Raw genomic sequence first — 14,097 nt, 5'->3', positions numbered from 1 at the left:
GGAATACTAAGACAAAATGCGGATTTGTCTAAAATATAATAGTAGTTCGATACTTATATTGTAATGTAGCTATAAGAATGAAACTATAATATCTTAAAAAAAAATAATAATAATAAAAATAAGGGGGGGGGGGGGGGGGGGGGGGTTACTGGGCACCCACCGGCAGAAACATAAATCGGCGCCTATGCTGGTAGGTCACGTGATAATGACAACATGGCGGATGTAGTACATCCGGATTACGTTTATACTTCACACACACTTATACTGTACATTCATATTTTATAGAATGTACTTTTTTAGTGCCTGCAAAGTAGCTTAAGTACTCATTCAAAGTAAGTACTTGAGAGTTTGCGATTTCGATGCAGCCCTGGACAGAGCGGTATAAAATGTCTTTAGCAGAATCTCATGGGCATTTATTGAGGGGCAAGAACCACCAAAATGCCAATATTGTTGCATCTTGTCTGTAAAACATACATTTTTGGTCTGCCCAATTTTGAATGTCATAAGACAACGATTTAATCAAATCAAGTCATGACTTCCAGTATAAATATGAGGCTAAACACAGGCTTTCCATCAGAGACTTGAGAATACAGTAATGATGTGCGACACAAGGTTGTTGAGATCACAGATGAGAAAATTGCTGTGAGAAAATAGTTGAAAATGCTTGTTTTCTGACAGGGTGATTATCAAGAAGTGTAGATTCACTGGAGAGAGTATCAATTAACCTGGAAGAGGTTGTGTGTCAATATTAGCTCCAGTGAGGAGGATGTTTGAGTGGCTAAACAATTTCAGATGTTAGTTGGGTCTTGAAGTCAAATAGTCTCCAACTGTTATCAGACAGCACCGACATGACCTCAACTTCGCTGGGAGAGTTGCCATAAAAAGCTTTTAGTCTCAAAGAACAAACTCATACATCTAAACCTACCATCTGGACTGGATCCTGTGGTCAAATCAGACAAAATAAAGCTTTTTTGAAACCAAACCAGAGGTGGATTAAACAGAAACGTAGCAAAGCAACAAATGATTGGAGGAAAGGTAAACTCAGAAACCAAGGAGAGCTGGATCCAAATGCAGATTAACTCTTTTCCTGCATCAGTTATATGGTAGGTGGCGCTATTACGCATCTTCTGAAAGAGTACAGAATGCCTGGATCAAAACACAGGCGAAAAAATAGCAGAAACATACAGAGCCCCCACACATGACATGCAGGGAAAAAAAGTAAATTGTGCGCACGTTCCCTCAGCTAAATCCTGCACACGATTTACTGTTTAGTTCCCTCGATTAGCTAAATCCCACGCACGATTTATTGTTTAGTTCCCTCGATTAGCTAAATCCCACGCACGATTTACTGTTTAGTTCCCTCGATTAGCTAAATCCCGCGCACGATTTACTGTTTCGTTCCCTCGATTAGCTAAATCCCACGCACGATTTACTGTTTTATTCCCTCGATTAGCTAAATCCTGCACAAGATTTACTGTTTCGTTCCCTCGATTAGCTAAATCCTGCACAAGATTTACTGTTTCGTTCCCTCGATTAGCTAAATCCTGCACACGATTTACTGTTTCGTTCCCTCGATTAGCTAAATCGTATGCACAATTTACTGTTTCGTTCCCTCGATTAGCTAAATTCTGCATAAGATTTACTGTTTCGTTCCCTCGATTAGCTAAATCCTGCACAAGATTTACTGTTTAGTTCCCTCGATTAGCTAAATTCTGCATGAGATTTACTGTTTCGTTCCCTCGATTAGCTAAATCCCACGCACGATTTACTGTTTTATTCCCTCGATTAGCTAAATCCTGCACAAGATTTACTGTTTCATTCCCTCGATTAGCTAAATCCTGCACAAGATTTACTGTTTCGTTCCCTCGATTAGCTAAATCCTGCACACGATTTACTGTTTCGTTCCCTCGATTAGCTAAATCGTATGCACAATTTACTGTTTCGTTCCCTCGATTAGCTAAATTCTGCATAAGATTTACTGTTTCGTTCCCTCGATTAGCTAAATCCTGCACAAGATTTACTGTTTAGTTCCCTCGATTAGCTAAATTCTGCATGAGATTTACTGTTTCGTTCCCTCGATTAGCTAAATCCTGCACACGATTTACTGTTTAGTTCCCTCGATTTGCTAAATCCTGCACACGATTTACTGTTTCGTTCCCTCGATTAGCTAAATCCCACGCACAATTTACTGTTTAGTTCCCTCAATTAGCTAAATCCTGCATAAGATTTACTGTTTAGTTCCCTCGATTAGCTAAATCCTGCGCACTATTTACTGTTTCGTTCCCTCGATGAGCTAAATCCTGCGCACAATTTACTGTTTCGTTTCCTCGATTAGCTAAATTCTATGCACGATTTACTGTTTAGTTCCCTCGATTAGCTAAATTCTGCATAAGATTTACTGTTTCGTTCCCTCGATTAGCTAAATTGTGCGCACAATTTACTGTTTAGTTCCCTCGATTAGCTAAATTCTGCCTAAGATTTACTGTTTCGTTCCCTCGATTAGCTAAATTGTGCGCACAATTTACTGTTTCGTTCCCTCGATTAGCTAAATTCTGTATAAGATTTACTGTTTCGTTCCCTCGATTAGCTAAATCGTGCACACAATTTACTGTTTCGTTCCCTCGATTAGCTAAATTCTGCATAAGATTTACTGTTTCGTTCCCTCGATTAGCTAAATCCTGTGCACGATTTACTGTTTCGTTCCCTCGATTAGCTAAATCCTGCACACGATTTACTGTTTAGTTCCCTCGATTAGCTAAATCCTGCACACGATTTGTTGTTTAGTTCCCTCGATTAGTTAAATTCTACGCACGATTTACTGTTTCGTTTCCTCGATTAGCTAAATTCTACGCACGATTTACTGTTTAGTTCCCTCGATTAGCTAAATCCTGCGCACGAGTTACTGTTTCGTTTCCTCGATTAGCTAAATTCTACGCACGATTTACTGTTTAGTTCCCTCGATTAGCTAAATTCTGCATAAGATTTACTGTTTCGTTCCCTCGATTAGCTAAATTGTGCGCACAATTTACTGTTTAGTTCCCTCGATTAGCTAAATTCTGCCTAAGATTTACTGTTTCGTTCCCTCGATTAGCTAAATTGTGCGCACAATTTACTGTTTCGTTCCCTCGATTAGCTAAATTCTGTATAAGATTTACTGTTTCGTTCCCTCGATTAGCTAAATCGTGCACACAATTTACTGTTTCGTTCCCTCGATTAGCTAAATTCTGCATAAGATTTACTGTTTCGTTCCCTCGATTAGCTAAATCCTGTGCACGATTTACTGTTTTGTTCCCTCGATTAGCTAAATCCCGCGCAGGATTTACTGTTTTGTTCCCTCGATTAGCTAAATTCTGCACACTATTTACTGTTTTGTTCCCTCGATTAGCTAAATCCCACGCACGATTTACTGTTTCGTTCCCTCTATTAGCTAAATTCTGCGCACAATTTACTGTTTCGTTCCCTCGATTAGCTAAATCCTGCACACGATTTACTATTTCGTTCCCTCGATTAGCTAAATCCTGCACACAATTTACTGTTTCGTTCCCTTGATTAGCTAAATCCTGTGCACGATTTACTGTTTCGTTCCCTCGATTAGCTAAATTCTGCATAAGATTTACTGTTTCGTTCCCTCGATTAGCTAAATTCTGCATAAGATTTACTGTTTAGTTCCCTCGATTAGCTAAATTCTGCACACTATTTACTGTTTTGTTCCCTCGATTAGCTAAATCCTGCGCAAGATTTCCTGTTTCGTTCCCTCGATTAGCTAAATCCTGCACAAGATTTACTGTTTCGTTCCCTCGATTAGCTACATCCTACGCAAGATTTACTGTTTCGTTCCCTCGATTAGCTAAATCCTGCGCAAGATTTACTGTTTCGTTCCCTTGATTAGCTAAATCCTGCACAAGATTTACTGTTTCGTTCCCTCGATTAGCTAAATCCCGCGCACGATTTACTGTTTTGTTCCCTCGATTAGCTAAATTCTGCATAAGAGTTAATGTTTCGTTCCCTCGATTAGCTAAATTCTGCATAAGATTTACTGTTCCGTTCCCTTGATTAGCTAAATCCTGCGCACAATTTACTGTTTCGTTCCCTCGATTAGCTAAATCCCACGCACGATTTACTGTTTTGTTCCCTCGATTAGCTAAATTCTGCACACTATTTACTGTTTTGTTCCCTCGATTAGCTAAATCCCACGCACGATTTGCTGTTTCGTTCCCTCGATTAGCTAAATCCCACGCACGATTTACTGTTTCGTTCCCTCGATTAGTTAAATCCTGCGCACGATTTACTGTTTCGTTTCCTCGATTAGCTAAATCCTGCACCCGATTTACTGTTTAGTTCCCTCGATTAGCTAAATCCTGCACACGATTTGTTGTTTAGTTCCCTCGATTAGCTAAATCCTGCACAAGATTTACTGTTTCGTTCCCTCGATTAGCTAAATCCTGCACACGATTTACTGTTTAGTTCCCTCGATTAGCTAAATCCTGCACACGATTTGTTGTTTAGTTCCCTCGATTAGTTAAATCCTGCGCACGATTTACTGTTTCGTTTCCTCGATTAGCTAAATTCTACGCACGATTTACTGTTTAGTTCCCTCGATTAGCTAAATTCTGCATAAGATTTACTGTTTCGTTCCCTCGATTAGCTAAATTGTGCGCACAATTTACTGTTTAGTTCCCTCGATTAGCTAAATTCTGCCTAAGATTTACTGTTTCGTTCCCTCGATTAGCTAAATTGTGCGCACAATTTACTGTTTCGTTCCCTCGATTAGCTAAATTCTGTATAAGATTTACTGTTTCGTTCCCTCGATTAGCTAAATCGTGCACACAATTTACTGTTTCGTTCCCTCGATTAGCTAAATTCTGCATAAGATTTACTGTTTCGTTCCCTCGATTAGCTAAATCCTGTGCACGATTTACTGTTTTGTTCCCTCGATTAGCTAAATCCCGCGCACGATTTACTGTTTTGTTCCCTCGATTAGCTAAATTCTGCACACTATTTACTGTTTTGTTCCCTCGATTAGCTAAATCCCACGCACGATTTACTGTTTCGTTCCCTCGATTAGCTAAATCCTGCACACGATTTACTATTTCGTTCCCTCGATTAGCTAAATCCTGCACACGATTTACTGTTTCGTTCCCTCGATTAGCTAAATCCTGCACACGATTTACTGTTTAGTTCCCTCGATTAGCTAAATCCCACGCACGATTTACTCTTTCATTCCCTCGATTAGCTAAATCCTGCACACGATTTACTGTTTCGTTCCCTCAATTAGTTAAATCCTGCGCACGATTTACTGTTTCGTTTCCTCGATTAGCTAAATCCTGCACACGATTTACTGTTTAGTTCCCTCGATTAGCTAAATCCTGCACACGATTTATTGTTTAGTTCCCTCGATTAGCTAAATCCTGCACAAGATTTACTGTTTCGTTCCCTCGATTAGCTAAATTGTGCGCACAATTTACTGTTTAGTTCCCTCGATTAGCTAAATTCTGCATAAGATTTACTGTTTCGTTCCCTCGATTAGCTAAATTGTGCGCACAATTTACTGTTTCGTTCCCTCGATTAGCTAAATCCTGCGCACAATTTACTGTTTCGTTCCCTCGATTAGCTAAATTCTGCACACGATTTACTGTTTCGTTCCCTCGATTAGCTAAATCCTGCGCAAGATTTACTGTTTAGTTCCCTCGATTAGCTAAATTCTGCACACGATTTACTGTTTCGTTCCCTCGATTAGCTAAATTGTGCGCACAATTTACTGTTTAGTTACCTCGATTAGCTAAATTCTGCATAAGATTTACTGTTTCGTTCCCTCGATTAGCTAAATTGTGCGCACAATTTACTGTTTAGTTCCCTCGATTAGCTAAATTCTGCATAAGATTTACTGTTTCGTTCCCTCGATTAGCTAAATTGTGCGCACAATTTACTGTTTCGTTCCCTCGATTAGCTAAATCCTGCGCACAATTTACTGTTTCGTTCCCTCGATTAGCTAAATTCTGCACACGATTTACTGTTTCGTTCCCTCGATTAGCTAAATCCTGCGCAAGATTTACTGTTTAGTTCCCTCGATTAGCTAAATTCTGCACACGATTTACTGTTTCGTTCCCTCGATTAGCTAAATTGTGCGCACAATTTACTGTTTAGTTCCCTCGATTAGCTAAATTCTGCATAAGATTTACTGTTTCGTTCCCTCGATTAGCTAAATTGTGCGCACAATTTACTGTTTAGTTCCCTCGATTAGCTAAATTCTGCATAAGATTTACTGTTTCGTTCCCTCGATTAGCTAAATCCTGCGCACAATTTACTGTTTCGTTCCCTCGATTAGCTAAATTCTGCACACGATTTACTGTTTCGTTCCCTCGATTAGCTAAATCCTGCGCAAGATTTACTGTTTAGTTCCCTCGATTAGCTAAATTCTGCACACGATTTACTGTTTCGTTCCCTCGATTAGCTAAATCCTGCACAAGATTTACTGTTTCGTTCCCTCGATTAGCTAAATCCTGTGCACGATTTACTGTTTAGTTCCCTCGATTAGCTAAATTCTGCATAAGATTTACTCTTTCGTTCCCTCGATTAGCTAAATTCTGCATAAGATTTACTGTTTCGTTCCCTCGATTAGCTAAATCCTGCACACGATTTACTGTTTAGTTCCCTCGATTAGCTAAATCCTGCACATGATTTACTGTTTAGTTCCCTCGATTTGCTAAATCCTGCACAATATTTGCTGTTTCGTTCCCTCGATTAGCTAAATCCTGCACATGATTTACTGTTTAGTTCCCTCGATTTGCTAAATCCTGCACAATATTTGCTGTTTCGTTCCCTCGATTAGCTAAATCCTGCACATGATTTACTGTTTAGTTCCCTCGATTTGCTAAATCCTGCACAATATTTACTGTTTCGTTCCCTCGATTAGCTAAATCCTGCACATGATTTACTGTTTAGTTCCCTCGATTTGCTAAATCCTGCACAATATTTGCTGTTTCGTTCCCTCGATTAGCTAAATCCTGCACATGATTTACTGTTTAGTTCCCTCGATTTGCTAAATCCTGCACAATATTTACTGTTTCGTTCCCTCGATTAGCTAAATCCTGCACACGATTTACTGTTTTGTTCCCTCGACTCGCCAAATCATGCACATGATTTACTGTTTTGTTCCCTCGATTTGCTAAATCCTGCCCACAATTTACTGTTTCGTTCCCTCGATTAGCTAAATCCTGCCCACAATTTACTGTTTCGTTCCCTCGATTAGCTAAATCCTGTGCACGATTTACTGTTTCGTTCCCTCGATTAGCTAAATTCTGCATAAGATTTACTGTTTCATTCCCTCGATTAGCTAAATCCTGCCCACAATTTACTGTTTAGTTCCCTCGATTTGCTAAATCCTGCACAATATTTACTGTTTCGTTCCCTCGATTAGCTAAATCCTGCACATGATTTACTGTTTAGTTCCCTCGATTTGCTAAATCCTGCACAATATTTACTGTTTCGTTCCCTCGATTAGCTAAATCCTGCACATGATTTACTGTTTAGTTCCCTCGATTTGCTAAATCCTGCACATGATTTACTGTTTAGTTCCCTCGATTAGCTAAATCCTGCACATGATTTACTGTTTCGTTCCCTCGATTAGCTAAATCCTGTGCACGATTTACTGTTTCGTTCCCTCGATTAGCTAAATCCTGCGCACAATTTACTGTTTCGTTCTCTCGATTAGCTAAATCCTGCACACGATTTATTGTTTAGTTCCCTCAATTTGCTAAATCCTGCACAATATTTACTGTTTCGTTCCCTCGATTAGCTAAATCCTGCACAAGATTTACTGTTTCGTTCCCTCGATTAGCTAAATCCTGCGCACGATTTACTGTTTAGTTCCCTCTATTTGCTAAATCCTGCACAATATTTACTGTTTCGTTTCCTCGATTAGCTAAATCCTGCACATGATTTACTGTTTAGTTCCCTCTATTAGCTAAATCCTGCACAAGATTTACTGTTTCGTTCCCTCGATTAGCTAAATCCTGCGCACGATTTACTGTTTAGTTCCCTCGATTTGCTAAATCCTGCACAATATTTACTGTTTCGTTTCCTCGATTAGCTAAATCCTGCACATGATTTACTGTTTAGTTCCCTCGATTTTCTAAATCCTGCACAATATTTACTGTTTCGTTCCCTCGATTAGCTAAATCCTGCCCACGATTTACTGTTTAGTTCCCTCGATTTGCTAAATCCTGCACATGATTTACTGTTTAGTTCCCTAGATTAGCTAAATCCTGCACATGATTTACTGTTTAGTTCCCTCGATTAGATAAATCCTGCACAAGATTTACTGTTTCGTTCCCTCGATTAGCTAAATCCTGCACAATATTTACTGTTTCGTTCCCTCGATTAGCTAAATCCTGCCCACGATTTACTGTTTAGTTCCCTCGATTTGCTAAATCCTGCACAATATTTACTGTTTCGTTCCCTCGATTAGCTAAATCCTGCACATGATTTACTGTTTCGTTCCCTCGATTAGCTAAATCCTGCACATGATTTACTGTTTAGTTCCCTCGATTTGCTAAATCCTGCACAATATTTACTGTTTCGTTCCCTCGATTAGCTAAATCCTGCACATGATTTACTGTTTCGTTCCCTCGATTAGCTAAATCCTGCACAATATTTACTGTTTCGTTCCCTCGATTAGCTAAATCCTGCACAATATTTACTGTTTCGTTCCCTCGATTAGCTAAATCCTGCACATGATTTACTGTTTAGTTCCCTCGATTAGCTAAATCCTGCACATGATTTACTGTTTAGTTCCCTCGATTTGCTAAATCCTGCACAATATTTACTGTTTCGTTCCCTCGATTAGCTAAATCCTGCACAAGATTTACTGTTTCGTTCCCTCGATTAGCTAAATCCTGCACAATATTTACTGTTTCGTTCCCTCGATTAGCTAAATCCTGCACAATATTTACTGTTTCGTTCCCTCGATTAGCTAAATCCTGCACATGATTTACTGTTTCGTTCCCTCGATTTGCTAAATCCTGCACAATATTTACTGTTTCGTTCCCTCGATTAGCTAAATCCTGCACACGATTTACTGTTTCGTTCCCTCGACTCGCCAAATCATGCACATGATTTACTGTTTTGTTCCCTCGATTTGCTAAATCGTATGCACAATTCACTGTTTCGTTCCCTCGATTAGCTAAATTCTGCATAAGATTTACTGTTTCGTTCCCTCAATTAGCTAAATCGTGCGCACAATTTACTGTTTCGTTCCCTCGATTTGCTAAATCCTGCACACTATTTACTGTTTTGTTCACTCGATTAGCTAAATCCTGCACATGATTTACTGTTTCGTTCCCTCGATTTGCTAAATCCTGCACAAGATTTACTGTTTAGTTCCCTCGATTTGCTAAATCCTGCACAATATTTACTGTTTCGTTCCCTCGATTAGCTAAATCCTGCACAAGATTTACTGTTTCGTTCCCTCGATTAGCTAAATCCTGCACAATATTTACTGTTTCGTTCCCTCGATTTGCTAAATCCTGCACAATATTTACTGTTTCGTTCCCTCGATTAGCTAAATCCTGCGCACGATTTACTGTTTAGTTCCCTCGATTTGCTAAATCCTGCACAATATTTACTGTTTCGTTCCCTCGATTAGCTAAATCCTGCACAAGATTTACTGTTTCGTTCCCTCGATTAGCTAAATCCTGCACAATATTTACTGTTTCGTTCCCTCGATTAGCTAAATCCTGCACAAGATTTACTGTTTCGTTCCCTCGATTAGCTAAATCCTGCACACGATTTACTGTTTAGTTCCCTCGATTTGCTAAATCCTGCACAATATTTACTGTTTCGTTCCCTCGATTAGCTAAATCCTGCACAATATTTGCTGTTTCGTTCCCTCGATTAGCTAAATCCTGCACATGATTTACTGTTTAGTTCCCTCGATTTGCTAAATCCTGCACAATATTTGCTGTTTCGTTCCCTCGATTAGCTAAATCCTGCACATGATTTACTGTTTAGTTCCCTCGATTTGCTAAATCCTGCACAATATTTACTGTTTCGTTCCCTCGATTAGCTAAATCCTGCACACGATTTACTGTTTTGTTCCCTCGACTCGCCAAATCATGCACATGATTTACTGTTTTGTTCCCTCGATTTGCTAAATCGTATGCACAATTTACTGTTTCGTTCCCTCGATTAGCTAAATCGTGCGCACAATTTACTGTTTCGTTCCCTCGATTTTCTAAATCCTGCACACTATTTACTGTTTTGTTCACTCGATTAGCTAAATCCTGCATATGATTTACTGTTTCGTTCCCTCGATTTGCTAAATACTGCACAATATTTACTGTTTCGTTCCCTCGATTAGCGAAATCCTGCACATGATTTACTGTTTCGTTCCCTCGATTTGCTAAATCCTGCACAAGATTTACTGTTTAGTTCCCTCGATTTGCTAAATCCTGCACAATATTTACTGTTTCGTTCCCTTGATTAGCTAAATCCTGCACATGATTTACTGTTTAGTTCCCTCGATTTGCTAAATCCTGCACAATATTTACTGTTTCGTTCCCTCGATTAGCTAAATCCTGCACATGATTTACTGTTTAGTTCCCTCGATTTGCTAAATCGTGTGCACAATTTACTGTTTAGTTCCCTCGATTTGCTAAATCGTATGCACAATTTACTGTTTCGTTCCCTCGATTAGCTATTTGCGATTACAGAGGGAACAAATTAGTGAATTGTGTGCACGATTTAGCCTACTATTTTTTTTCCTTCCAGTCATGGGGCTTTGTAGAAACAAGCGATAGAAGCATTGCTTATGCACATGTAAGCTAATGCAATCATCAAACAACATATAGAAACTGCCAAATGATACCAAATGAAAGGTCAAACCCATAAAGAGGAAACGAAAGTTTGATGGACTCGATCTACTCCATCTGTGTTTTGATTATCGTTCTGAATCCCATCAGGATGAAGTCTTTGACAAAACATGATTTTCTCAGCTTTTTGCTCAACATGTTCCTTTTTTAATGAATCTTACCAACATTCAATTGTTGATTTAAAAAAAAAATGCATGAAGCTAGAATTTTCTTTTTGTTGATATATTGTATGTTCAGATATTCGTACAACAAGTTTTCAGTTATTAGACTTTCAGTGAAAAGGCTATTCAGTGATATAATGAGTGTTTTGGTGGTTTTAGTGCATTTTGGAAATGAAATCAGGTGGATGTCTACCTGCTTGTTTTGAGCTTGAGTTCATATTGAGAAGTCCATGTAACCAACTGTAACAAACTTTTGCCATCTAATTTTAGCCACAAGGGGGAGCAGTGGAGGAATTTGTGTGAAGTAAATCAGATGCAAAGTGTGGAGAAGTCTTTTCAGCATATCCTTTTGTCCAGAAAAACCTTTCATTAAGACGGACACATTGTTATTGTTATTGTTGCTGACACTTTACACTGGAAGGATACGCAACATTCTGTCATTATGTTTATTCATTGCATTATTTTCTTTGCATTGTTGGTTGTGTCTGACACACAAGAACACCAATAAAACCCAATACACAAATATGGCTGGAATGCATGACCTTTTAACATGCTTAATGCTTAAATGTATCATGCTATGGTTTTATTTGAATTCATCCTACAGAGAATGTCATTGATTTTGAAAGGCATATTTTCATTAGGGGTTTCATTTTTACTATGAGATCCACAATTGGACCCTTTTGCTGGGAAGCGCTGGATGATGGCCATATCTTTTGCATTCCAAGCTTAATGTTGCAAAAGCATCTCATGGCATTCATTTTTCATATTCATTTAATTAGCTATGACTTTCTCAAAAAGAATGGCTGTTCTTGTGATAAAACAGAGATATAGAGAAAACTTCAATCCAAGTATAATGCTGAGACAATCCACACATCAGAGGCAGAAAAATAACTGAAGGTGGACTTTGATTGTTCAGATTTTTTCCCCTGCTCCCTTCAGCCAAGGTTTGGATTTCAATGAAGTCGTGCGACAAACAAACAACAAAAAAAAAGTCCACATGCTTTCCACAAAGGCTGTGTCATTTTGCTCTCTGCATTTCTAACCTTCCCCCATCCCAAAACATGATTATACACCGCTCTTTTGGGGAGGGGAGGGATGGTGGGGGGTATGGACCCCTCCCCGGGCCACTTTCTTCGCAGGGGCCTTTGCCTGAGGACGGGCTGCGGCGTGCCATGTGCCGTCTGAGCGGAGAGAGGGGAGTTTGAGGTTCTGGCAGGGGTGGGGGAGAGCAGGGCTTGATAGGGAGGGGTGCGAGAGAGAGGGTAGGGGGTGGGAGGAGTCCGGGAACTGCTATTTGTAGATCCTTGTGATGGATTACTGCCGTGTGTGTGTGTGAAGAGAGGAGAGAGATTTTTTGTTCCTTTGCTGTTCCGTATCCCCTTTCTTCAGGCAGACGGCTGAGCAAAAGCAGTGAGGCAGGAGCGCGTTACGCACGCAAGCGGCGAAGCAACTCCTCCAAGAAGAGGAAAAGGAGAGTTTGTGCAGAAAGTGAAGGAGACGCTTTTTTTTTCTGGGAGAGCACTAGCCTGAGCGCTCGCGTCTCAAGGATCATGCCTGCGAGAGGAGGATACTCTGTAGGCAGGCTGGTGGAGGCGTGCATCCGGATACTGCTGCTGTGTGAGGCTGCCACGGCGTGTCCTGCGCTCTGCACTTGCAGCGGCACCACAGTGGACTGCCACGGGCTGGGGCTCAAAACCATGCCCAGGAACATTCCCAGAAACGCAGAGAGGCTGTGAGTAGACACTTTACCTCCATCTGCATGTGCGTGTGTAGGTGTGTATGTGTGGGGGGGTGGTCTGCATCATTACCAAAAGGAATTGAATGAGAACAATAGCTGAATGAGGCACTGCCGTCCTGGACAGGTACAATCGGATGTGATCAGCACGAATGCGTCTGTTTGTTGACACATGCTGCTGGAGGAGGGAAACTTCCCATATCACTCCTTCAGCTCTTGAGAACTTTCCCTTCTCCTTTCACTCTTTCGACCATCCACTTTCAAATAAGATGTTTTATATTTACCGAACAAGCTTTTCTCTGTAGGGTCTCTGGAATGAATCTCTTACTATAGTTCTGTCACTTTCAAATGTGATGTTTTGTATTTACTTAACGAGCTTTCTCTGTAGGGTTAGTCATTTACTAAAATGCAATAGTTCTGCATGAGGAAATCTCTGATGAATTATACATGTCAGAGAAGCACCAGAACTGCTTTGAGATTTCGAGAAATTAAATTGAATTGAATTTCAAGGCCAATCAAGTTTTTTTTTTTTTTTTTTTTTTTTTTTTTTTTTTTTTAGATTTATATTTTTTGGCATTTTTGCCTTTTTTTATTGAGATAGAACAGTTAGTTGAAAGGAAGCAAATTGGGAGAGAGAGAGAGAGAGAGAGGGGGAAAGGGATCAGGAAAGGTCCACGAGCTGGGACTCGAACTTGGGTCACCAAAGCGCAACCGTGCTATATGTCGAAGCGCTGCCCACTAGGCTATCGGCGCCAACCAGGCCCATCTAGTTTTTTGATGTTTTTGCCTTTTTTTTTTTAAATTTTTTATTGAGATAGGACAGTTAATTGAAAGGAAGCGAATTGGGAGAGAGAGAGAGGGGGAAAGGGATCGGGAAAGGTCCACCAGGCTGGGACTCGAACTCGGGTCACCCAAACGCAAACATGCTATGTGTCAAAGCGCTGCCCACTAGGCTATCGGCGCCGACAAGGCCCATCTAGTTTTTTCAGCATTTTTGCCTTTTTATTGAGATAGGACAATTAGTTGACAGGAAGCGAATTGGGAGAGAGGGGAAGAAAGGGATCAGGAAAGGTCCACGAGCTGGGACTCGAACTCGGGTCACCAAAGTGCAACCGTGCTATATGTCGAAGCGCTGCCCACTAGGCTATCGGCGCCAACCAGGCCCATCTAGTTTTTTGATGTTTTTGCCTTTTTTTTTTAATTTTTTATTGAGATAGGACAGTTAATTGAAAGGAAGCGAATTGGGAGAGAGAGAGAGAGGGGGAAAGGGATCGGGAAAGGTCCACCAGGCTGGGACTCGAACTCGGGTCACCCAAACGCAAACATGCTATGT

At 40.3% G+C, this 14,097-nt stretch overlaps 1 protein-coding gene across 1 annotated transcript in view; it reads left to right on the top strand.

Moving 5' to 3' along the window:
* Positions 1 to 14,097, top strand: part of slit1a (slit homolog 1a (Drosophila)) — a 100,960-nt gene that overhangs the window by 730 nt on the left and 86,133 nt on the right. Inside the window, exon 2 of the mRNA XM_048205990.1 lies at positions 12,419 to 12,761. Within this exon, the coding sequence (XP_048061947.1) occupies positions 12,419 to 12,761 (343 nt within the window). The remainder of the gene's footprint in view (positions 1 to 12,418; positions 12,762 to 14,097) is intronic.

Source organism: Megalobrama amblycephala, linkage group LG10 (assembly GCF_018812025.1).
Source record: "Megalobrama amblycephala isolate DHTTF-2021 linkage group LG10, ASM1881202v1, whole genome shotgun sequence".
Taxonomy (NCBI): domain Eukaryota; kingdom Metazoa; phylum Chordata; class Actinopteri; order Cypriniformes; family Xenocyprididae; genus Megalobrama; species Megalobrama amblycephala.
The sequence above is the reverse complement of the archived record's forward strand: the minus strand, read 5'-3'. Positions and strand labels throughout refer to the sequence as shown.